This window comes from Bactrocera oleae, chromosome 5, assembly GCF_042242935.1.
Source record: "Bactrocera oleae isolate idBacOlea1 chromosome 5, idBacOlea1, whole genome shotgun sequence".
NCBI classification, from domain to species: domain Eukaryota; kingdom Metazoa; phylum Arthropoda; class Insecta; order Diptera; family Tephritidae; genus Bactrocera; species Bactrocera oleae.
In genome coordinates, this window is record NC_091539.1 from 41,821,477 (window position 1) to 41,845,003 (window position 23,527).

Genomic DNA, 23,527 nt, shown 5'->3' on the forward strand with positions numbered 1-23,527 from the left:
GAATCATTCACTATGAGCTGCTCCCATATGGCCAGACGCTTAATTCTACCAACTACTGCAAACAACTGGACCGCTTGAAGCAGGCGATCGACCAGAAGCGTCCAGAATTGGCTAATAGGAAAGGTGTAGTGTTCCACCAGGACAACGCCAGACCACACACTTCGTTGATGACTCGTCAGAAGCTACGGGAGCTCGGATGGGAGGTTTTATCGCATCCACCATATAGCCCGGACGTAGCGCCAAGTGACCACCTGTTCCTGTCCATGGCGAATGCCCTTGGTGGTGTGAAGTTGAACTCAAAAGAGGCTTGTGAAAAGTGGCTGTCCGAATTCTTCGCAAATAAGGAGGGGGGCTTCTACGAGGAAGGTATTATGAAGTTGCCGTCTAGATGGAAACAGATCGTCGAACAAAACGGCGCATATTTTAACTAAATCCGATCACTGTAACACTTTTTATAAAGCATTGAATGAAGAGCAAAAAAGCGGAAGGGAGATATTTGACAACCTTATATATATCTATGGTAAATGATCAGTGTGACGAGCTGAGTCGATTTAGCCATGTCCGTCTGTCATATACACGCGAACTAGTTCCTCAGTTTTTCAGACATCGATCTGAAATTTCGTACACATCCCTTACTCTCGAAGAAGCTGCTCATTTGTTGGAACCGCCGAAATCGGAAGGACTATAGCATATAGCTGCCTTACAAATTGAACGATCAAAATCAATTTAATGTATTGAATCTTCTGTATTTGTGAAGATTATTAAAACGTTTTTTCTTGTTTCAAGGAACAGCTGGTTCAAATATGCGGATTTCACCTTTAATTGAGTGTCAATCAAGCGGATAGTATTATGTTTAATATTGCACAAGTATTGCCTAATTACACACACGTGCGAGTTTACTAATATATGAGTATACCTAAATCAATATGGTGTCTGCATGTGACTTATATAAATATACAAAAGGGTTGCCAGTGACATTGCGGATGACACCGTGCGGAAGACGACCTTCAAAGAACAGAATCAACTCAAATAAAAGAGGTAAAGAAAACAAGAAAAGAGAGTGATGTGTACCAAATTAGATTTCACTACTGCAAACAAGGATAAAAATCAACGAGAAGATAACACTTAAGAACATCTCAACAACGAACATGACATAATTTCATAAAATGCTGCTAGTGGCACACCAACAACATTTGGCATTGATTATGAAGATTTTTAAAAGTAAGTTATAAACTTATAAACTACATGCGTGTGTGTGGGAGAAGAAGCACAGTTATTGGATGCAAAGAAGGTAAAAACCTAATGTAAATAAATAGAAAAGGGTTGCTATATTTATGTAGCCCGCCTTACACTTTAGTGTTGCCATAATAGAAAATTGGTTGGTGAAAGCGAAGTTGGTGACTTGTGCTTGCTGGCATTGAACGATTCCTACTTGCAACAAGCGCTCTACACTGCCAAACCGTAATATTGTAGAGCCTACTATAAGTAAACACTTGAGCTTGTAGGTCCTCTTTGCAAGGGCACCCGCAACTTTTTCTGCAAAGCATATATATTTGTATGATGAGGCGCGCATGTCTGTCCCAAAAATATATACTAACAACAATTTGCACAGAATAGTGTAGAAAGCAAATGTAGGTGAAGCGGCAGACACAGCCTACTAACATACAAGTATATAAATGCGCCACGGTTAACAAACACACACTCACTCTCTCGCAAACACGTGTCCTTCGCGCGCCTGTAATGAAATGATACGGCATTGATGAGCGTTTTAATCACTAATACCGACACATTTCATTGCCTACACACAATAGACACACATACTTTGTTTTTTGCTTTTCATCACACATCCTTTTCTGTGTTTATGCTCGTGAAGTGGCTTTGGCGCCTTCTAGCGCCTATAAGTATGCCCGGCGTTTATCGGTAGCGCGTGTTCTCAAGTGCTTACTTGCATACACTATTGCTTTGAGCGCGCTATGTAATCAATAAAAACAAACTGTTTTCATATTAACCTAGGTGTGTGTGTTTGTGTATATATTTGCGTATGTGTTTGTGTGTGGTTAAAGCATCTTCATTTGCGTAACACTTACCATTAATATGGGTGCGTTGCTCGCAGTTGATTGCACGAGATTATTCGCAATTAAATTTTTTATTCGCCGCGTAGGTCGTTTTTCATGAACTTAGCGCTGCTTGTTTCTAGCGCACTCTCACGTATGTATGTATGGTAGATTATTCACATTTAGCTAGCACAAAGCTTTGCATTGGTACACTTTTCTTGAGTAGTAATTACACAGCACTGAGGGTTAAAAGCGGTATTTTATATACATTTTTTTTTAGTTATGGTTAAGTTGTTTCGAGGCCTGTAAAAAAAAATAAAATTTTTGCTGTACTAAACACTGTTTACTTTTTTTGTTTAAAAGTTTGGGAATTTCCTAAATTTAATTTTTATTAAATCATAATTTATTTAATATTTTATTTATTTAAATTTTTTAAAATTTTTTACATTATTATTCATCACGATTTTTTTAATATTTTTTATTTTTATTTTAATAAATTAATTAAACGTTTTTCTTTATTATAGTTTTTATGCTTGATTTTATGTGTTAAAAACATTTTCCTTACTTAATCCAAAAAAATTATTAACTTTTTAATTTTTTAAATTTAATAATAGTCATTGTAACTTACTTCATTTCGTTTATCAGCTTAATTTTTAATTCTTGATATAAAGATATAGCTAAATGTTATATATTTCCTGATAAAAATTTATTATAAGTATATAATTAGTTTTACTTATTCCTTGCTATAACTAAAAAAATCACAATATACAAAATAGTCTACATTTATTCTAATGTACTTATTTTAATTTAATTAATTGTTTTTTCTTTACTAAAATTAAAGTTGTAAAACATTAAATTGTAGTGAATAGCTTACACCTCTTCTGATGTCATTATTTAATTTAATTAATTACTTTGTGCTTTACAAATACTTAAAAAAATTTATTTGTTACTATTGACTGAGGTTTTCTCAATTTTATAAAAATTAAAATTTTTGTATTTTTTGCAATTTAATTATTTTATTAGTATATATTTTATAATTTTTTATTAATTTCATGTATCTGCAAAATATTTAAATATTAAAACAAATTAAATTATCTTAAATTTATTTAATTTTCCTTAAACGCATTTAATTTTTTAATATTTATTTTTGTACAAAAAATTTAATGAAGTGGTGAATAAATGTTTATACATAAATTTTTTTTTATCTTTTGTTTTTTACCTTAAGCTACTGGTATTTTTTGTACTTTTTAATTTTATTAATATAAAGTTTGTATTCAAACTTCTTTTTAATATTATATATTATATAAAACCATATGTTTAAATGTTTAATTCTAATTTTTTTAATTTTTTTTGTTATATTTTTAATTTTTTTAACATTAAACGTTAAATATTTATTCATTTATTTTTTTGTTTTTCTTTACTTTAATTTTTTTATTATTTAATTATGCTTATTTTGTTAAAATTATTTGTACATAATTTTTGTTTTCTTTAATATATTATTTTTTATTGTTTTTTACAATTTCAGCTAATATTTTGTATTTTTTGTATCAATTCAATCCAATCTTATTTAGTTTTATTTAATCTAACAATAATAATATGAAAATATATATTGTATTTTATATGCGTAACAATTTATAATTATTATTTTAATTTAATTGTTTTTATTTTTTGTTACTTTAAATATTTATTCAATTATTTTTTTTCTTTATTTTAATTTGGTATTTATTATTTAAAATTATCTTGTTAAAATTATTTATATATACAAATTTTGTTTGTTTTAATATTTTTTTTTTTTTTTAATTCTAGCTAAAAAAAACGTTAGTATCAATTCAAATAAAATTGTTATTTAGTTTAATTTAATATATTTGAGTTATTAATTTTTTATTTGCTTTTTCCTTTAAAAATTTTTTTTCAGATTTATTTTTATCATTTTTGCAAATTTAATTTAATTTCATTATATTTAATTATTTGCAACTTTACTTAATTTTTTTTTAATATCTGCTAGCTTTGGTTAATTATGCGTAAGCCAATTTATTTATTTATCTTAACTATAATTTATTTTTTGTTGCTAATATTAAACTATTTTTTCTTTCCTTCACTTGTTTCATTTCACGCAACTTACTTCACACATGTACATTCGTACGTAAGTATGTATGTGTAAACATATGTACGTACTGACTTGTCCAATTATAGCAACTCCTTTGGATGCTTCCAATTCATCGGCAACTCCAAATTATTCACATACAAAACTGTTGAACGCTCTATGTAGCGGCCAATGAAAACTGCTGCAGCAACAACAAATGTCAGCACAGCGAGAATGGCGAAGAAATTTAGTACTCGTGCCGTATATGCAGTAAATGGCATTTTAGACTTTTGACTATAAATACACTAAATGCTGGGTACTTTTCACTACACTGATTGTGTTGGCAATTAAAAAAAATTTTCAAAATTTTTATAACTGTTTAGTGTAAAATCACTATAATGTATTTCTTAAGTCGTATTTCGCTCGAACTTGTTTGTTTTCACACTCGTAACGATTTTTCCGCTACAATTTCAACTGCCAGTATATAATAGAGCCGGAAAATTACGCTTCGCACCGTTAACAGAACTCATTCCGCCTTTGCGTACCGCACTACGTAAAAATCACGCGAAGACTGACTCACATTAATCGGATGAAATGAACGTTTCGCTATTTCGTTGATTCGCAAAATTGTCTGCCACACAAGCACACACACACACTCACTCACATACAGTCAGCCGAGCGCACTTACATGTACCGCTATTTGTATGGGTGTGTTATTTTTATCAGCTCCAGCTGCTGGCTGCTTGTATCCACACCGAGTTGACCTCAGCCAGCCGAAGCTGACGTCGCTACGCCGAATACGTTCCACATCTCCAGCAGAGCAGGCGAAATGGCCAGCGAGTGCAGCATCTCGTTTTCATAGCAACGTGCCGCATCGGCAACATGCACGTGTGCTCAACGAAATTTATTTTGGTTATTTTCGTTTGGAGCTCAACTTCGTAGGCAGCTTAACTCAATTTGCTCCCACCAATTGCTTCTCTTACACTCTCTGGCGCTCTCAGCGTGCCACGCCACGTTGTGTCGGCTTTGTCTTCTTCTTCTTTATTTGTTGCCGCTACGCTTTCTTCTATTACTGCCTTTGCTTCCTGTTCCTTTTCTTATTAGCACTTTTATTTTCGTGGCATATATCCATCCCTTGTTATTGTTATTGTTTCTGTTATGATTATTTTGGTTTGGTTCGTGGCGTTCAATTCCACACCTCGTAGGTTAGGTCAGTGCATGGAAGTGCAGCGTTGGCATTTGTTTACCTGCTATATGATATACGTATGTATGTACGTGTGCATGTAAATATGAATTTTTAAGATTTTTAGATACAGTTACATACACAAATATGTATAATTCTATCCAGACAAACGTCTGTATCCTTAATTGTTCCCAATCAGCAATAGACAGATTTTTTTATATCGCAAATAACAGTCCAGGAGTTTCCTAAAGCAAACTTTATTCACAAAATTTTCAAAACCACTTTACTCATCCCAGTTTTTTCCATCGAACACTTACTCGGTCAATGTCTTTCTCGACATTCCAAATCAGTTGAGATTTTTATGTTGGAAATTCTGAAATCCGATGTCCACTCGGATGATGTCTAGATTCCAAACTAAAAAAGTCAGAAGGTGCCCACGACAGTCAGATTTAAGAACCGGAACGGACCCGGATTTTTATCTAGCTAAAGACTGTCAACTCGGCAATATTACGTCAAGATTTCCAAAGAGTCTAAACTTCCGCTCTTGTTCATCTTTAATAATGTTCGAAATCATCCACAGAGAAGCAACACGGGTTTAGACCAAGGATGCTCATGCCATAACTAACTTGGTTGTATTGGAACCCAACCACATCACTAACTACAAACACAGTTCTTTAAGAACAATACGCAAACTGCAAGCAAGTTGACTTGCACTCGAAAATAACGGGAAAGGCGTCATTTATTCACTGCTTATCGAGCCAATTCACTTAGCTATAGCAAACATTGATTTGTTGTTAGTTCAGTAGAAATATAATTTTGAGTGGAAGTTTGAAAGCTATGTTGTTGCCTTAAGCTCCTGGGTAAAATTTAATTCAAAACGTCGAGTTTACTTTTACGTATTTAATAAAATCTGGATACCTAACTATGTGTGATGTAAAAAGTTTAAAGCGAATTAGAAAGTTTCCAGATCCCTGCTTTTTGTGTGCGGCTTAGTTTATAATATTTAAGAAACATTACCAATGTGAGGTTGCAATTTATGTTCTTTCTATCAGTTTCCAGCTCAGACAACGACGAAGGAGAGCTTAATAATTTACCTTAGAAATGACTGTCGCTTTGGCTTGGCCTTTGCACGGCAACTCCTTTCTAATACGAGGTAGAGCTCGACACGAAAGAAAGAAATTTTCCTTGTTATTTTGAAACACGAAAAACTTTAAGGAATGTTGTACGAATAGGTTAAATCATAGAAAAATCTAAGCTTGAAACAAATTTTTAAATATCATTTGACAAAATCCAGAGCAATATTCAAGTTCGGTCACTTATAAGGAAGCTTTAACACTATATAGTATCCTACCATGCAATAGCTTATGCCAGAACAACGCTAAAAACTCGCCGAAATATTGTACCAAAACTTCCGTTATATACAGCAAATTTTTTTTTTGGTTTTCATTGTCAAATCACGTACAATGTTGAGGTGAATTTTCGTTCTGACGAGTAGGCAATTACGAAACCTTGCAGTACTTGGGCTGCGAATAGTTTTAAGACATTATCTAAGCCACTTGGCATCCACCACAGTACTAGAAAGGTGTGTTTTATAAGCCGTAGACACTATTGGTTGTTAATAAAAATTAAGGTAGCGCCAATATTACAGCGAAATATCTATCAACTATTTCCATTTCACACGTCGGTATAAATCGTCTTCATGATCTAACCACCAATTCACATCATTGGAACCATCTTTTGATGATCTTATCATATAATATCAACAAATGAGCGATGATTCGACTCCATTGGCTTTTGTAGAGATCAATGTTTTATGCTATAAAACAATATTTGGCTAGTTACGGCTCGCTCTGGTGTGAAAAGTGAATATACAACTAAAAGGATTTTCGAATAGTAAATGTCATAAACAGGTTGGAAATCAAGCAAAAAATACTTACTATTCCCCACTTTTGGAGATATTAATCTGAAATTATACACACGTCCTTTCCTCCTCATGAAGCTGCTCATTTGTCGTAACCGCTGATGTGGAACCAGTGCAGCATGTAGCTGCCATATAAACCGATCGATCAAAGTCAAGAAGGACTTTGATCCTGTAAGTTGCAGCAAATTATATTGCTTGCTTATAAAAAAGTATTACGAATTTTATATTTCTTAAAGAAGTAATCACCTTTAGATATGCACTTACGCTATTAGGTAAGTTTATTCGGCGAATATGCGATACACGCCCGCGAAAATTCAAAATTCGCGATCCTTCATAATTATAAATTTTGGAAGCCTATATAAGTAATATAAGCTAAGTATCTCACTAGAAAAGTCTTGCTCGTACAATGTTATTGTTATTTCACCGAAGCATTTCCATTAATACACAGTGTAGGTGTAAAGCCAAAGGTAAGCAGCAACAGGCGTAGGTATACCAAATTAAATATAAAATTTAACACTCATTGAGCTTACAAAATCTTAAGGGAAAATATGTGCGCATAAGCTGATGCCTCAGGCGGTGTATAAACAGCGAGTCCTTGCTAATAAAGTAAGCTCCTGTAAAATTTACACCCACAACTAATTAACTTTGTGTGCTGTAAACTACGCGCACACATACACCTACGCACACAACACACACCATTGCACGTCGCCAACGAAAGTCAAGCAAAATCATAACAAAAATCGCAGCCAATGCAAATATATAGGAGCCATTAGAATAAAAGGATAAAAGGAGGTCAACTAAGTGTAGAGTGGCTGAATCTCCTTTGGCGGTCTTTAATATTTCACTTAGCCAACAATTGCTCGCCACCGAGCAGCAGAGGCGTTATATGTACTTATGTGAGTGTGTAGTTGTATGTGTGTTTTGATAGTGAAATAAAAGGGCGCAGCGGCAATGCGCCGTGCCACGCCAAGTAGGTCACAAGGATAACCATTAATTTATAATTTCTTTTACTGAAAATTTCACTTTGCTTTACATTGGTTTCCCAATTTCCCGCACAACAATTTTTGCCAACTATCCATCTAGCCATTCACTTGCTGCACGCGCTGAATCACTCACACACACATACATATATATATACCTACATATACATACATACAGTTACACCTTCGCCTGTTCATCCGCCTTCCTGTCGCCCTACAGGCTCATTCATGCATTTTTCATCAAACTAGCAAGCAGCATTACGGTTAACACAAGCCGCAACGACCGCAAAACAAATGCAAACACGCACACACACACCTACACACACAAATCAAGTAGATTGAAAGCGCTTAAAATGAAATGCGAGGCACAAAAGTCGATATTAAAAAATTGAATTTCTGCTTTCAGCGTCAAAATAAGAACAAACCAATAGCAACAACAAGCGTGCATAAAAGCAGAACTTTAAAAATATGAAAAAACACACACACAGAGACACACGCCCGAAATTTCGACGGAAAGTAAAAGCATATATGTATGTATGGTGTACAAGGAAGCGTGCTCGGGGGCGGGTAAGCGAAACTAAATCGCAGCGCCACACAATGAGGCGAGCGAGCAAATTTGCTGCGCTGCAATGCATCAATCAATGAGCCGAATACTTTTGAATGAATTATGAAATTCGAGTATGCTTCGTCTATGCATGTGTGCGTATGTGTGGGCGCACAAGGAACAATAAAATGAATGGCCAAAGCGAAGGAGCGGGTAAAGTGATAAGAATTAGAGCTGCTTAAGCACCGTACATAGCACCGCATAACACAGTAGTGCATACGACGAAGACCGAATGGGGATAACAAAAGAAAGGCTGTATAATACATGCGATTGTAGAAAAGCGCAAAATGCCGTTAGACACAAGCGGCTAACTTCTTCCACCTGCTTTACACATAGAATAAATGACGCAGCAGCAGCAGCGCACATAGCACGGCAGCAAACAAAGTTTGGTTTGCTGTTTTCTTTCTTTCTTCAAAGGAATAATAAGCGAACACACGCTGCACTGAGCGCCTTAAGCGTGTGACACAGAAAGCATGTTGGCCACAAAGGCTGCGAAGCCAACTGTCATGTGCACATCAAACAAGCTAACGGCCAATTTGCCTATCAATGCCTCCATTCAAGGCGGCGCATAGAAAGGAATAATATAATTTCGGCTCGAAAAGCAAAGGAAGCAGGTAAGCAAGCGCCAACATTTCCAAACACACACACCACCATTATCTATGTGTGTGTGTATGTATATTTGCGCCGCATGGGTCATATAACGCGCTTGCAGATTCCACATGTAGCAGACTCAGCAGTCTGCGAGTTGAGCGTGAGAGCGCGCATAACTGTAATTTACAGTTGTAATTCTCCGCAGTGAATGCTTCAGTATGCTGATGTGTGTGTGAGCGGAAGAGCGTAAGTTCGCAAGAGAGAATTTCCCAGTAAAATACTGGTAGAAAAAGTCTGCTGGGTCACACACTTGTCCTTTACCTTAAACTGTGATCCTTTGTTGGTTCTGGGAGGCTGTAGGTACAAAGCATGTGCAGATGATTTTAGTTATGCACATGAGCGATGTGTTAAGAATTATATTCACAAAACATAAAAATTAAATATTTGTATATATATATATATATATATATATATATACATATATATCCATTTTAGAAGTACATAGTCCTCGAACAGATCTAGTAGACACGACAGGCCTTGAGTAAGTGCATACAAGGAAGATTGGTATTATCCGATCGCCTTCAAGCAGCCTACATTACAATGATAAACATTCCTCAACATCTCATCATTTTAAATTCGATTGAGCTTATAGTTATGGTGGACTAAGACAAAATTACTTAAGCATTTAGAATCTCATGTTGATCTGATGTTTATTCATTACTTGCTCCAATCTCCCGCGTTGTCGATTATAGCCTGACATCTTTGATGGCAACTTGCAACTAAATTTTCCGCATATTCCAAAGGAGGCAACCGCCAGGTATATTGGAGTAGCCGTATGAAATTGGGTTTTGATATCAAATATTTTCTTGATATTTTCGTTTTCATTACAACCCAAACATTGTCTCTTGGATTGGCGTCTAGTGACTGTGATGGACTGTAAAGTAAAAATATGGTTTTCTTGTTTCCAGTGAGTACAAAGTTTACTCCTTTGTTTCGGATCATTGTCTGCTTGCGTGGGGTATACAATCACGGTTAATTTTGCCGGAAAGCATTTCAGCTGACTTCAGTAAACCGTTTTCATATAATTTTATCAATTCAAGGGAGTTCAGGTTTTCTGTGAAGCACCTCAAAATCCCAAATCAATGTGCAGAGAATCATCCATAAACAAGCACTTTTCGGGGACACTCCATTGAAAAAAAGTTTATCGTTTCCTTAGCCAAACACATCTCAAGGGCTAGAACAATACAAAAAATTAAGTCATCTGTAAATATTAAATTGCTCCAATCACGGTTGTTGTTTTTCAATGCTCAATGCAATTTTTCTTTAATGCGTGTTTTTAAAAGTAGGCGTTTGATTACAATACTGCTGCGTTTGATGCCAGATCTCTGAAGTCTGCACCGTATTGTATTGACAGACATATCTAACCTCTTTGTAAACAATTTTTTTTAGCTTCTCCTAGACTGAGTAGTGGTTTCTTATCAAAAAGGAGAAGAAGGGCTTTGTCCCCACTTTTAGATGTCGTTTTTTCTCCTTCTTCCAGACTTGTTTCCAGTTTCTCCATAATGATCGGACCACCTCTTCACAAATGTACAACACGTATTTAAATACTTTGCTGTTTTTTAATAGTCTATTTGGGACCAAATTTTCCTTTTTCTTTTAGTGCTCGCAAAGGTCGATTTTTCTTCGACATATCTTTTAAATGTTATCACATGAACATTGGATACTCTCGCAAAACGCGCGTGAAATATTTTGTGGGGAAACTAGACGTACTATGTTAAATAAAATGAAGAACCGATTAAGGCATGCTTAAAACGATTTTATTAAGATTTGCAGTAAAGTTCATTCAGCACCTCTAGTTCCACAAAGATATCGTACACTTTGAAAAATAAATTCGGTATCAAGTCACAACCGATATGTTAATGTTGGAAAGTCGTTTTAACCCGGTTTCACTCAACTCACACTCTTACGATTGGTAAATTACATTGTTCCCACAAAGTGTAATTTACATAATTTTAGAAATTGAAATTGAAGTAAGTTGTGTCCTTTAGAAGGCGGTGCCAGACCCTATCTGCCAAAACGCCTGGCCATATTTGCACCTAACGTGATATTCCCCTTTCCAAACTTTATAACTTATGTAGTTGATAGCAAAAGCTTAGTACGCTATATGTTTTAGAATAGTGTTATTTTTCAGGCGTGGCATTGTTCTGATTATATCCATTTGCAATAACAACTTCCACAAAGTGTCAAAACATATGTGTTTAAAGTTTAGCCAAATATTGAAAACTATACTCGTATTTTCGATTTCACGGTTATATGGAGAAATTCTAAGAGCTTGGGTATATGATTTATTCGTTATGATTAGGAGTGTGATTGCACAGAGATGATCGTGTAGTTGAAGTCACATGTCTAGATCAAGAAGTCTAGAATTTATACTGAAAGAATTCCTAGCCATAAAGATATCAAAGTAATTGGTCGATGAGGATTCCTGCTACCGATAGCTATTAAATTTTCACTTCATATTGTAATATAGGCCTAAAAAGGCCTTACAGTTTGTGTCGAAGTAACTGCTAGTGAAGTTATGCATATAGGAAGACATCCATTTTATTTCCAATAGACTGCATCAGAAATCTGTAGCTCGCGTTGTATGAGCGTGGTTTGACGGTCAGAAAAGTTTTGCTATGTCCCTGGCAAGGAATCATATACTATGACCTGTACTGTCTGCTATTGGACCGTGAAAAAATATCGCCCAGAAGGCAAGTCGCACAAATAGATAGTAATTCGCCAAAAACTCCGGGAGCTTGGTGGATAGGTTCTTATGCCCCTTCCTAATAGTCCGGACCTGGCATTAGGTTACTACTGTCTGTCTTTTGCTGTCTATGGTGAATGGTTTTGTGGTGAAAAATCAGGAGAAGCTTATGAAAATCAATTATCGCAGATTTTGGCCAAGATAAGCAAAGGTTTCTGTGAGAGTGACATTATGATATAAATGGCATACGAATATTTGTACCAAATCGAACTTTTCTAAATATTCTAAAAAATCTCTTCAATTTGACGCAAAAGTAATGGATTTATTTTTATTCGATGTAATATTAAATATATTTGTTAGACAAGTAGAGAATAGAGACATTCTTTTTTTTGCTATCTGTGGTGATGGCAAATATAATCTTCTGACTCTTTCACACAATTATAACAACAATATACACATACTTATTTATTAAATACACACTATTCTAGAAATTTGAAATGGAAGATGAGAGTCTTCCATATCGTTTAACTTTCTTGAAACATTATTGAATCTTCTGGCTTACAAATAAAATAACAAATATTTGAACTTCTCATTTAACTCTTTTCTTATAACTGGCTACCTTTTTCGTAAATATTTTCCACTATTTGCCTTTAAATGTAACTAAAAACAGCATGGAGAATGCAAAATATAACAAAGAAGGCACTAGGTTTGGCTTGTAAAATGCACTTGCCGCATAAGTAAAACCAACAAAAAGTGAGCGATCAAAGAAAACTAAGGCTGCGGCAGCTATGGCAGCTATGAAAACAATGAACGGCTTGCTATTGAAATTTCTTAGCGAAAAATTACGCGCTTTTCATCCAAGTATATATACTTATATATAAGTGTGTGTGTGTGTGTGAGTGCAACACTCGCTGGTACCGAAATGACTTCTCGTAATGAAAAAACTTTCCACATTGCTGCGCGTCTGTGTCTACGTTTTGCCATTGCTTTCACCATTTGTTTGCGCGCAAAGTTAAATATTGAAGTAAAGTCAGCGTAGGCAGCAGCGGCCGTCCGTCCGATTTGGTTGGTTGGCAGGTGGAAAATAGAATTACCTTGCTGCTCGCGCAGCCGTTGGATATTTGGACGCTTGACTACTGTCAAGACAGTGACTGACGGCGCAAACTTATTTTCATTTCAGCTTAAGCAGAATAACAAAATTTATGCTTGTGTTTATTTATGGTGCGAATTGCTTTTAAAGCCAACTCAATGCAATTTAATGTATGAAAATGTCTTCGAAACGAATAAATAACATAAAAGTATTCAATTGATGAGATTTACGCGATAAAAAGAGCGATTGAAATTGATTCAATTCACCAGCAAAGACAGCAGATTGAATTTGTGTGTGTGTATGCTTGTGTGTCTCGAATACCTTTTGCCACAACTTGGTGCTTGGCGCGCGTGCTACATGGCGTATGAGTGACGTGGAATTGTAAATAAGTTTTATTCAATGCATTTTATAGCGTAAATAAACCATACGAAATGCCATTGTGTGACACATATGCACGCACACATACACACCCATACATCGACACACATGTACAGCTACAAATACACACACATACGTGTAAGCATGTGTTATGGCAAAGCTTTATAAAGTGCCAACACACAAGCAGCGAGTGTGAAAGCGCACATAAAAAGGAGTAGACGCCAAGATTGATCACCTTCGACAAGCGCCTCGCTTCGTACAGCAGTATTGGCATGTCAGAGCTACAACTTGAAAATGAAATGAAAGACGGCAATCGTGTGCTGCTGATCCACATACTTGCTTGTTCTACACTTGTCTGTATGTCTGTCTGTTCGTTTGGTTGTTAGTCCAGTGAACATGCTGTTCATTGAAATATTATGCAGGCAGAAATTGATTTCAATGCTGCCAAATGCGTCAATTGCCAATTCATTTGTTAAAATGCCAGTTTTGCGCACTCGCTTGGTGGCAGGCGCTGACACTTTTTAAATGAAGCCGATCAAACGAAATAATTGGCATAAAAAGACGTGCAAAGTTCATTTATGGGAGCTATTAAGGAAAGCCAGCCAATATTAAGCATTCTTTAATAAAAGAAACTTTATTATGTCTCGGAATCACCTATTCCAAGGGAACTAAGCCTCATATTATATTATAACTATATATTTTCTGTATGCTGCATCTTCTGCGACCACTCTTTACCAATCGAGCCATTAATAACACTAGTTAACAAAATTTTAACTTGTTTTTGTCACAAGACAATTCATATCAAATTTTGAATGTACTAGTGCAACCTTTCTTTACTTAACATGTCAAGTGTTTTTGTGACATCAAAAAATATATTTCCTTGAAAACTACAAACATCGGCTGCATTTATAGAAATGCTAGAATTATTGCTTCATATGGAACAAATACTTATAATTTTCGTGAATATTTGGCTTGTGAGAGGTCTTTTTTAAGACCCCAACATTAATCTACTAGCATTCCTATGCCCCATTTCCCTTGATAGCGTTTCTCTATTAGTCAAATGTCCTGATGAGACCTCTCGCCTTCTTCGTCCCTCACAGTACCCGAATTTGCCAGAAAGAAATCCAGATGAGAGTCCCGCATATGTATTTTTAGGATATATTACACCTCAAAGCTCTATATTATAATATAAGTTCATTTATTAAGCCTTTGTAATTTTCCGGTTTTTCGATTCCTAGAAAATGTTGGACAATGTTCACCAAACATTTCCAGGCAATTTTTTTGCTGATCCTTCAGTTTTCTTCACAGCTCTTATTCTTTATCAGTTGTCGTATATGTGCATCTAAAAATAATGCCTCTTAAATTTTTTCCTCGCTGAGTTTGGCGAATTTCTCTTTCAGACATACAAATCCCTTTAATGATGTGAAATTATGACGCTGCGATTGAAAAGTTAATTCTTCCCACACATAACAAAAATTGTGGAAGTCGTTGGAACACTTTCGTTGCATGTTTACGTTATAACAAACGTATATATGATGTAGGTGAGGCGAAGGCAAATAATGCATTAAAAAATTAACTGAATTAACATTTCAATGATTGCTTTTTTTTAATCCCGTATATGGCATTAGGGCAAAATATTTTACAGATGTTATAGAATTAACTAAAACAATAAAAATATTATTTTCAAGACTCGCGCTATTTGTAGATAACTAAGGATAGGTAATTGAATTATAAATATTATTAGATTTTTACCATTTTCTTACTGTATCAAAAATTTCCAAAACGAAATTTGTTAAGTTAAGTTTGGTTGTGATACCTTCTCAGTTTGAGATATATGTATGTATATAAGGGTAGGCTAAAAAAAGGTTTGGTAAATATTAGTCCGGAACTTTATGATTTATTTTCAAATTTTCATCAAAAATTATACAAGCCTTCTCAACTTCTCAACTAGAATTCGTTAAATCGAAATCGTGTTTTGTGAATTAATTAATTACTAGATCTAGCACTTTGTATTTTTTGTTTTGTATTGTAATTTGAAGCGGTTTTTGGGCATGACAAGATCCGATTCAGTTCATTTACAATGACAACCTCCGTATTATTACAAACACCTACTCATTACGATGGCTCAAATTTATGTTAATGAAGTTGTAGCGTACTCGGAGACATGCACAAACGGACAGAGCGACATCTGAAAACCATTTCAACTAGTCATGCTAATCCTATTGATATGTATAATCTTTTAGAAAGGGAAATTACGCCATATTTTACGACTGAAAATGTGAATAGCATTTATGGTTGTGATACTGTAACAGCTAATTGTCGAAAAAATCTATAAAATTATGGAAATCGTCTAAACCGAAGGGCGTTTTAGAAAGAGAAGCTCGATGTATGGGTGACTACACGAGCTAACGCAAAAAATCTTATGGACCGGAATTCCATTTGCGAATCCCTGCTGAATCGCCACAAAATCGAACCATATCTGAAGCAGATGGTTACTGGTGATAACAGGCGGTGGTCAAGTCACGACTAACGATCAGTAAGGATTTGCTATGTGATTGGTGGTCTACTATGAGGTACTTTCCTATGACCAAACTCTTAATTTGGACCTGTCCTGTCAACAATTGGACCCACTGAAGGAAACAATCGTGCAGAAGCGGCAATAAACGAGCAACAACAGGTCAAACACATTAATAGTGCATTGCCAGAAGTTCCGCAAGCTTGATTAGGATGTTCCATGTAGATATTTATATTATATATATGATGAATACATTTTTTGTTGAAAAGCGGTAATAAATATAAATGGCGGTGGTAAATAAAAAATTAAATCGGATCATTCTAACTGCACTAAATAAAGCTTTTAATTTAATGCATAAATAATGAATTTGTTTTACTAAACCTTATAGACTTATGTAGTACTTAAGTTGTCGAAAGTTATAAATCTTGACAAAACACTCCTTCAAACAAAGTGTGCTTTCAAAACACGACAGAGCAATTAGCATTTAAAAAAAAGGGGTTTCACAGCATTCAAAGCGAAGATTTGTTTGAAAAATTTAATCCATCTTAAACGCCTGCAAAAGGAAGGACAAGAGACTATAAAACATCTTCTATGCGAATGCAAGACTTTGTTTAGGAAAAGAGAAAAGAGAAAGAAACTTTCGTTCGAGGGTTTTTTGACATTTGGTAAGTTGCACATATAAAACCTTCTTGTAATGATGAACTTCATCAGGAGTACAAGGTGGCTCAGAAGTTCATATTAGAGGGAGAGAATTTTAGTCCTGGTAGTTTCACAATGGGCTTCCTAAAGAGCTAAGTGCATCGTCAGACATTCACCATATCTACCTACCTTAACGAATGCAAGAGCGAAGCTGTCAAGCAAATAAATTATTTAAGAAGCTAAATCTCTTTAACTAATTTCTAATTTCATAAAATTAAGATATAAGTGGATTACAATTCTAAATATTAATAAACAAAAATTTTCAATTATTAGAATTTCATCCTTTTATTGATTTATAATTTATGCATAAAAAATCGATTAAAATATATGTTAAAGCGTCGAAAAGTACATGCAATCAAAATATCCTCTTATAAAACACGCTCTTAACTCACAATGTGCCAGACACCAAAAATTGCTCAACGATATCACATATTTAATGCGACTTTAGTATTTCTTCAGCGGCAAACTGAAATTTTGTCCTTTGCAATAAATCAAAAGTGTCTTCGACTACTAATCATCGTTCATCAATCAAATCTATCAATGAGCTGCAATCATGCCCAAACGACTTAAAGGCTCTCTTCTGCCACTCACACTGTCTTTGTAGGCTTTTCAACCATGGACTCTATAATGTTTTGTTGTTTATATGTACAAGTACTTTTGCATTCTTCTGCTTCTCTTGCATAGTAGAGATTTTCAATATTTTTCTACACCTACTGTTATCTTTGTTCGTTCTTAAGCCGCCCTGTCAATTTGTATTTCAGCCGATTTGTCTTTCAGTCTGTTGATGTTTTGATTGCCAATAGTATTGACTCTGTTATGAATTGTTCATTTGACAGCTACAATGAACTAGTGACGCAGAGAGAAAAAGAGAGAGCAAACATCTAACCATCAAACAGTATTTAGGTGTACGAGTATTAAAATGGAAATCCATTTTTACACATTGTAACTGTCAGTTCATCTTGCTAACTACTTGCCGGCAACATTTTCTATTCCTTTGAGCAACTGATAGATTTCAAAGATGACATATATATATATGGAAGGATATTTCTAAGCCAAACAGGAAATAAATGTAAGTAATCATGCATGAAGTAAACTACATTAAGGCTTTTTTTATTCAAATGAAATTGCGTTCGCACTTTGGCGGAAATCAGGTTATAATTCCACCATCCCTACAGGTAATGCTTTTATTTGAAACTGCTAAGTGAACAAAGCCATTTTATTTAACTTAGTCGCATATCGGTTTTTGCGAAGGCACTCGCATTTGCTCCGAACACAGAGGCTTGTATGAAATAGCGATGGAATTTCTTCGTCGTTTCGTAACCGTCGGCATGGATTAAACATGAGTTCACTGGTGCATACTGTCCTGTCCGCCGGATTGTGTGATTTACATAGACTTTCTAGAGAAGAGATGGTAACACACTCTGCTTTACCAAATTATTATTGTGCTGATTCCACGACGAATTATAGAAAAACAACACTTGAACTAGGCTACGTACTGCAGCCCCATCTACCGTATTTTCAAACTTGCCCCAATGCGACTTCTTTTTGATTATAAACTCGAAAATGGCACTCGCAGTATAGAATTTTGAATTGCATGAGGAGTTATCACTGCTACATAGGCCAGTTTGGAGGCCTCCCAACTACGTATTTTTCAGACGTGTTAATGAAGTTAAAACATCGCCTTTGTGATAATGTTAGGGTTCTTTCCGTATATCTACAAACACTCAATAGTTTTTACAAGAGATATATAAAAGGACAGGGGAAATCGTTTGAATAATTGGCATGTTCCAAAATCGTAATAGAAAGTTCTTTAGTGAAGGTTTGAGTTCAAGACAACAGAAATACAGTTATCTTAAACCAAGGTTGCATCACAAAAAAAATACAGTAAATTCCAAAAACAAAACAAACAGAAATTAAATGATAGTTTGGTAACAATTTAAAGTAAACCTATAGTGTTTGACAAATGTGAAAGGATATAAGTGAGTAAATCTTCATATTTATCATACTCCTTGCAGCGCCACAGGATGCATGATTGGATTTAAATAATCTAAAAAGAACAACTCATGCGACGAAGAACAATACAAGATAGCAGATGATAAAAAAACCATGCTGTAATACGAGTAAATCAAATTAGCCAAGAGCGGATTTCAAAATTGAAATCTGACATTTCAAAATAGATTAAGTTGTGGAATGAAAACAAAGATTAGATAATTCAAGTGAAACTAAGTCACTCGGATAAAATCATTTATAAGCAACTCTATACTGGTAAACTCAAGAGATTCTGCGATAAAAAAAAAAATGGTATCACTTTATGAAGGAACGAAGTATCTAACGCCAAGCTGTAAACTCGTACAAAATCGTTTCGACTTAGCACTTACTTCGTACTTAGCACTAACTTCCAAAATAATTCATGGTTATGTTTTTGTTAAGTTGTCTGTATGTCTCGAGAGTGCACTCGTAAGCTTTTTTACATCAGAAAAATATTCTTTTATAACCAAAAAACTTTGAAGTTGCTCTAGAATTCCACTCTTCACACATTCTATCCTTTTCAGATCTCATGGCACTTTTTAACGTAAGAAGAGTCAATTTATTGCTACTTAATCACAGCAAATGTCACTTCAATTTCATTGCTACTTAACCAATTATAGTTTGCTCAGCCATCATTCACCGCAACCGGTTGCACACGCGATAATTAGCACATAACAGTCAAGTACACCGGAATGCTGCCCGCTGATGACAGTCTCTCTCTCTCACCCTTCATGTAGTAATTTTTTCATGGCACATGAATCCAGTTTATATGTAGACATATTATAGCACCCGACCTTCAGCTGCAACTTTAGCGAAAAAATTCTCCCAACAATGCCTCAGCACTGCAAACAACAATTGCAGAGTGAGTAGAAGCCACTCCAGTTTCATTAGTTTGGTCATATGAGCTCAACGCAGCGTTTCAATTGACCGCGCGTGATCACGGCAGCTCGGTGGCATTGGTGTTGGTGGGCCTGATCTCGACCGAAATTTGATTGTAGCAATGCGCATTGGGGAAACCGCAAATTTCCCAACTGCAAAGGTTTATTGAAGGCATACACACACACACACACAAACATACGCACAATGATTTTCACTCACGTGTGCCACGCAGTCGTTGGGCACATTAAACAGCAACAGTGACACATAATTCATTGAGTTCGTGAAAATTTTCGCTTTATCTCCCTTATAATATATTACGTGTCTATATATATGTGTGTGTGTAGTTAAATAGCAGCATGTATTTTCAATTTAGACGCGCTGCAGCAATTGATTTGTGTTCGCTGGTCGCCATGTCGTATGATGAACATGGCGATGGCTAACAAGTGAACTGTTCACCGGCGCGCTGACACTGAGCGATGCGTTGCATTTGAATGCGGACGTAAGCAGCTAAATCATCATATAAATGATGCCGGCGGTGGTTCAGCAAGCGCCGCCAAGCAGTACTCATCCGCTTATAGCCTTATATTGTCGTATATTTATGTATGTATATTAGGGTGGAGTGAAAAAAATTTTTTTTTTGTGGTCATTATTGGAGTTTTTAAAAAAAGTCTTAAACGACAACATGCTTTCCTTAAGCGTTAAAATAAATTTTGAGTCAAAAACCGTCAAATTCGGTCACTTTTATTTAAATGTGAAGAGTTTAACACACAAAATTTTTTTTTCTCCAAAAAAATTTTAACCCGCAATTTATTTTAAAAGTGAGGGTATTTTACCAAAAATTTTATTTTTTTCTATTCTACAAGTTTTACCTTCAGGCTAATCAAAAAAAAAAAGTTTTCGCTCCACCCTAATGTATATGTGTGTGTGTGTGCATTGGCCACTCATTGCTGTCTAAAAAGTGATGAAAATATTCACGTAAATGCAGCTCACTTTTCATCACTCACCAACCGCTTTGGTGTTTGGTGTTGTTGTTGCTGTTGATAATAATGAAGCTGCTGACGTTGATGCTTGTATTTTGAATGAAACGCAGCATTGCTGCCAGCATGCTTTTGATGGCTTCGATTCCTTGTGAAAATCATGTGAAATTTGAGCGTTTTCATGGCAATGCAATTTCACATTGCAGTCGAAAGCCCAATATAGACCGTTTGGGTAACTTTACGGTTGCATAATTATTCAAACTACGGCTTGTCATGTGCCACTCAATGCAACTCTGTGGGCAAACAAGCTCATACACATATCTAGCAATTATTTAGTATGAATTTAAGAGCGGCTTCGAGTGATTTCTAAAACCACAGATTTTTTTTTTGACAGTAATAGTAATGATGCTGAAGTTCAGATCAAATCTTACATATGTGACACTTATATCATAAATAAGCCTCTAAATCGGAATTAGACTCAAGACTAGACCATTAAAAATTAATCGCTGACCTGTATACGGTTATATTGCCATAATAATAACTTTATGAGATACCATGAACCATCAGCTGATAATTCTAATTTATTCTTTAATTTGAATTTGAAGGCATGTTGAGCAGTGGCTCAGTTCCAAGAAGCCTACCTATATACTAAGCAACTGCGGCAATCAGCATCCTGCAATATTTGTAGTCGCACAATAGACAATCACTACTTGGGTTGGGTTGGTTTTGGTTAGGTTAAAAAGCCGATCCTGTGACAAAGACCAATACCGATCCCACTTGCACAGCTGGTCCATTGTAATACCATATTCATAGACATTGTTTGAAAGGACCCTCAAGAATCGACAAAGCGCTTTGAGCCTGTTACAAATTTATTAAGACGACTAACATCAATTCTGGCTTTTTCACTAGATTCGCCAAAGATATGACAGTCGAAATATTACAACATCTATCTTGCAAAAACCAACAATATAAACTTTGGAAAGAGCAAATAGTAGCCCTGTATTCTACACTAGACCAGAAGAATTTCATTATTGGTTCATCAATTGGTCATCGACTAACGCCTGCTAAGGCCTGTGATGTCCCACACAGTGAGGATTTCCGCTCTGCTTTTGGAGTGAATACTCACATTCCTGAAAGCGGCAGCCATTCGACGCAATAAATACAAGTAAACTACCCTCTAACAATTTTGAAAAGATTAACCTTGCTGAGAGCGTGAAGCTAATCTGAGCTCTTGTGATTTATCCTTGGCTACAACGATCTTGCAATACTGACGATTGACCAATGTAGACAAAGTTTATGCGAGGCTCAGCCGATTAGGAACTCAATCAAATTATAACATGAAGCAACTTAATAATTATGAGTCCTTGCACTCCCTAACTTATCTCAAGCTCAAGATGAGTGAGCGCAAGACTAGTATAGCTGTCCTGCATTCGGGGTACGTATCTTTTGGAAGTAAGTTGCATTCCGAAACACTAAATTAGTCAAGAATCTAGCAGTAAACTATATGGGATCCCTTCAGTAGATTCCAACACTACCCTTCGTGCTGAGCACAAGTTCGTCTGTTCATAGGTATACGAGGAGTGTTCATGAAATAACAGGAACATTTTCAAGAACTAAAATATCGCAAGTTTAGAGAATCTAATTTTAAATAAAAATGTCAGCTCTATTCATTGCTTACTTTCTCTGTAGCAGCCTTTTGTAGGCTTTTTGTGAACTTGACGATTTTCGTTTGTTAAAACCTCACACTTCGGTGCTTGTTCGTGAATGATGCCCCAGCCTCCATATTTGCCAGATTGGCTCCGTGTGACTTCTTCCGATTTCCAAAAATACATAGACCCATAAAGCGCCGTCGTTTTACAAGATAGATAAAAATCGACGAGAGAGCTAAATCTCTCACAAACATTGCGTTTGAGAAGTGTTTCGACGAGCGGAAGAAGCGTTGGTATACAAGTAAGTGCATAATATCGGATTGAAACTACTTTGAAGGCGACATAAATATATATTCAAAAAAAAAAAGAAACTTCCCGCTATTTTTTGAACACACCTCGAAGCCTTGTTGTCATCTAAGTAATCGGGAATACTGCGAAATTTACAGATTTCATAGTGTGCAATTTTCTATCATCCAAGTACATTGATTTTCTGAGTCTGATAGCTCAAAATAGTAATTCAAAAAATCTCTGAGATTTTTAAGTTTCGGCAATAAGACGTCATGCCAAACACATGAGCTCCCTATTATAACGGGAATGTTCTCCGCTTAACGGTTTTCTTGTATAATTTTTCGATTAAGTCAAGAGTTTACGAGATATTTATCACCAAGCATTAATGGCTATCAAAGCGAAACAAAAAACAAAACAAAAAACAAGAGACAAAACAAGGGACCATTTGTAGAGCAGTAAATTACCTACAAGTTTTTGAACTTGGCCATTTAAAATGATGTTTTTTCATTGAGTTATAAAATTCTAAAGATGAAAACAAATTTGCTTTAAAATAGTCAAACTTCAACCGTTAATATACCTTAAATGGTTAGGTTTACGATAAAAACGTAAGAGACCACTTTATAAAGCATTCAATTTCTTACAAAATCTTTTAATCAAGATATTTTTTAAGCAGTTGGGAACGAGATATGAACTTTTCTATCTGATAAGAAAAAGAAAACAGCTAAGCGGAGAACCTTACCGTTACAATTAAGAGCTCATACTTGGAAAGCCTTTCTTAGAGGTGTTTATCAACAATGTTTTTAGAGTACGAAGCGAAAAAATCGATTTTTTGACCTATCCTATTATACCAGTCTATTATTTT

At 35.4% G+C, this 23,527-nt stretch overlaps 1 protein-coding gene and 1 long non-coding RNA gene across 2 annotated transcripts in view; one reads left to right on the top strand and one right to left on the bottom strand.

Annotated features, from left to right (window-relative positions):
- LOC138857566 (uncharacterized) overlaps positions 1–4,691 on the bottom strand; it is a 141,915-nt gene extending 137,224 nt beyond the window's left edge. The window contains exons 1-2 of the long non-coding RNA XR_011396689.1: positions 4,177–4,691; positions 2,088–2,357 (exon numbers count right to left, since the gene is read on the bottom strand). This is a non-coding gene — a long non-coding RNA (uncharacterized lncRNA). The remainder of the gene's footprint in view (positions 1–2,087; positions 2,358–4,176) is intronic.
- Cda4 (chitin deacetylase Cda4) overlaps positions 820–23,527 on the top strand; it is a 135,520-nt gene continuing 112,812 nt past the window's right edge. The window contains exon 1 of the mRNA XM_070110451.1: positions 820–1,221. Coding sequence (XP_069966552.1) covers positions 1,167–1,221 — 55 coding nt within the window. The 5' untranslated portion in view covers positions 820–1,166. The remainder of the gene's footprint in view (positions 1,222–23,527) is intronic.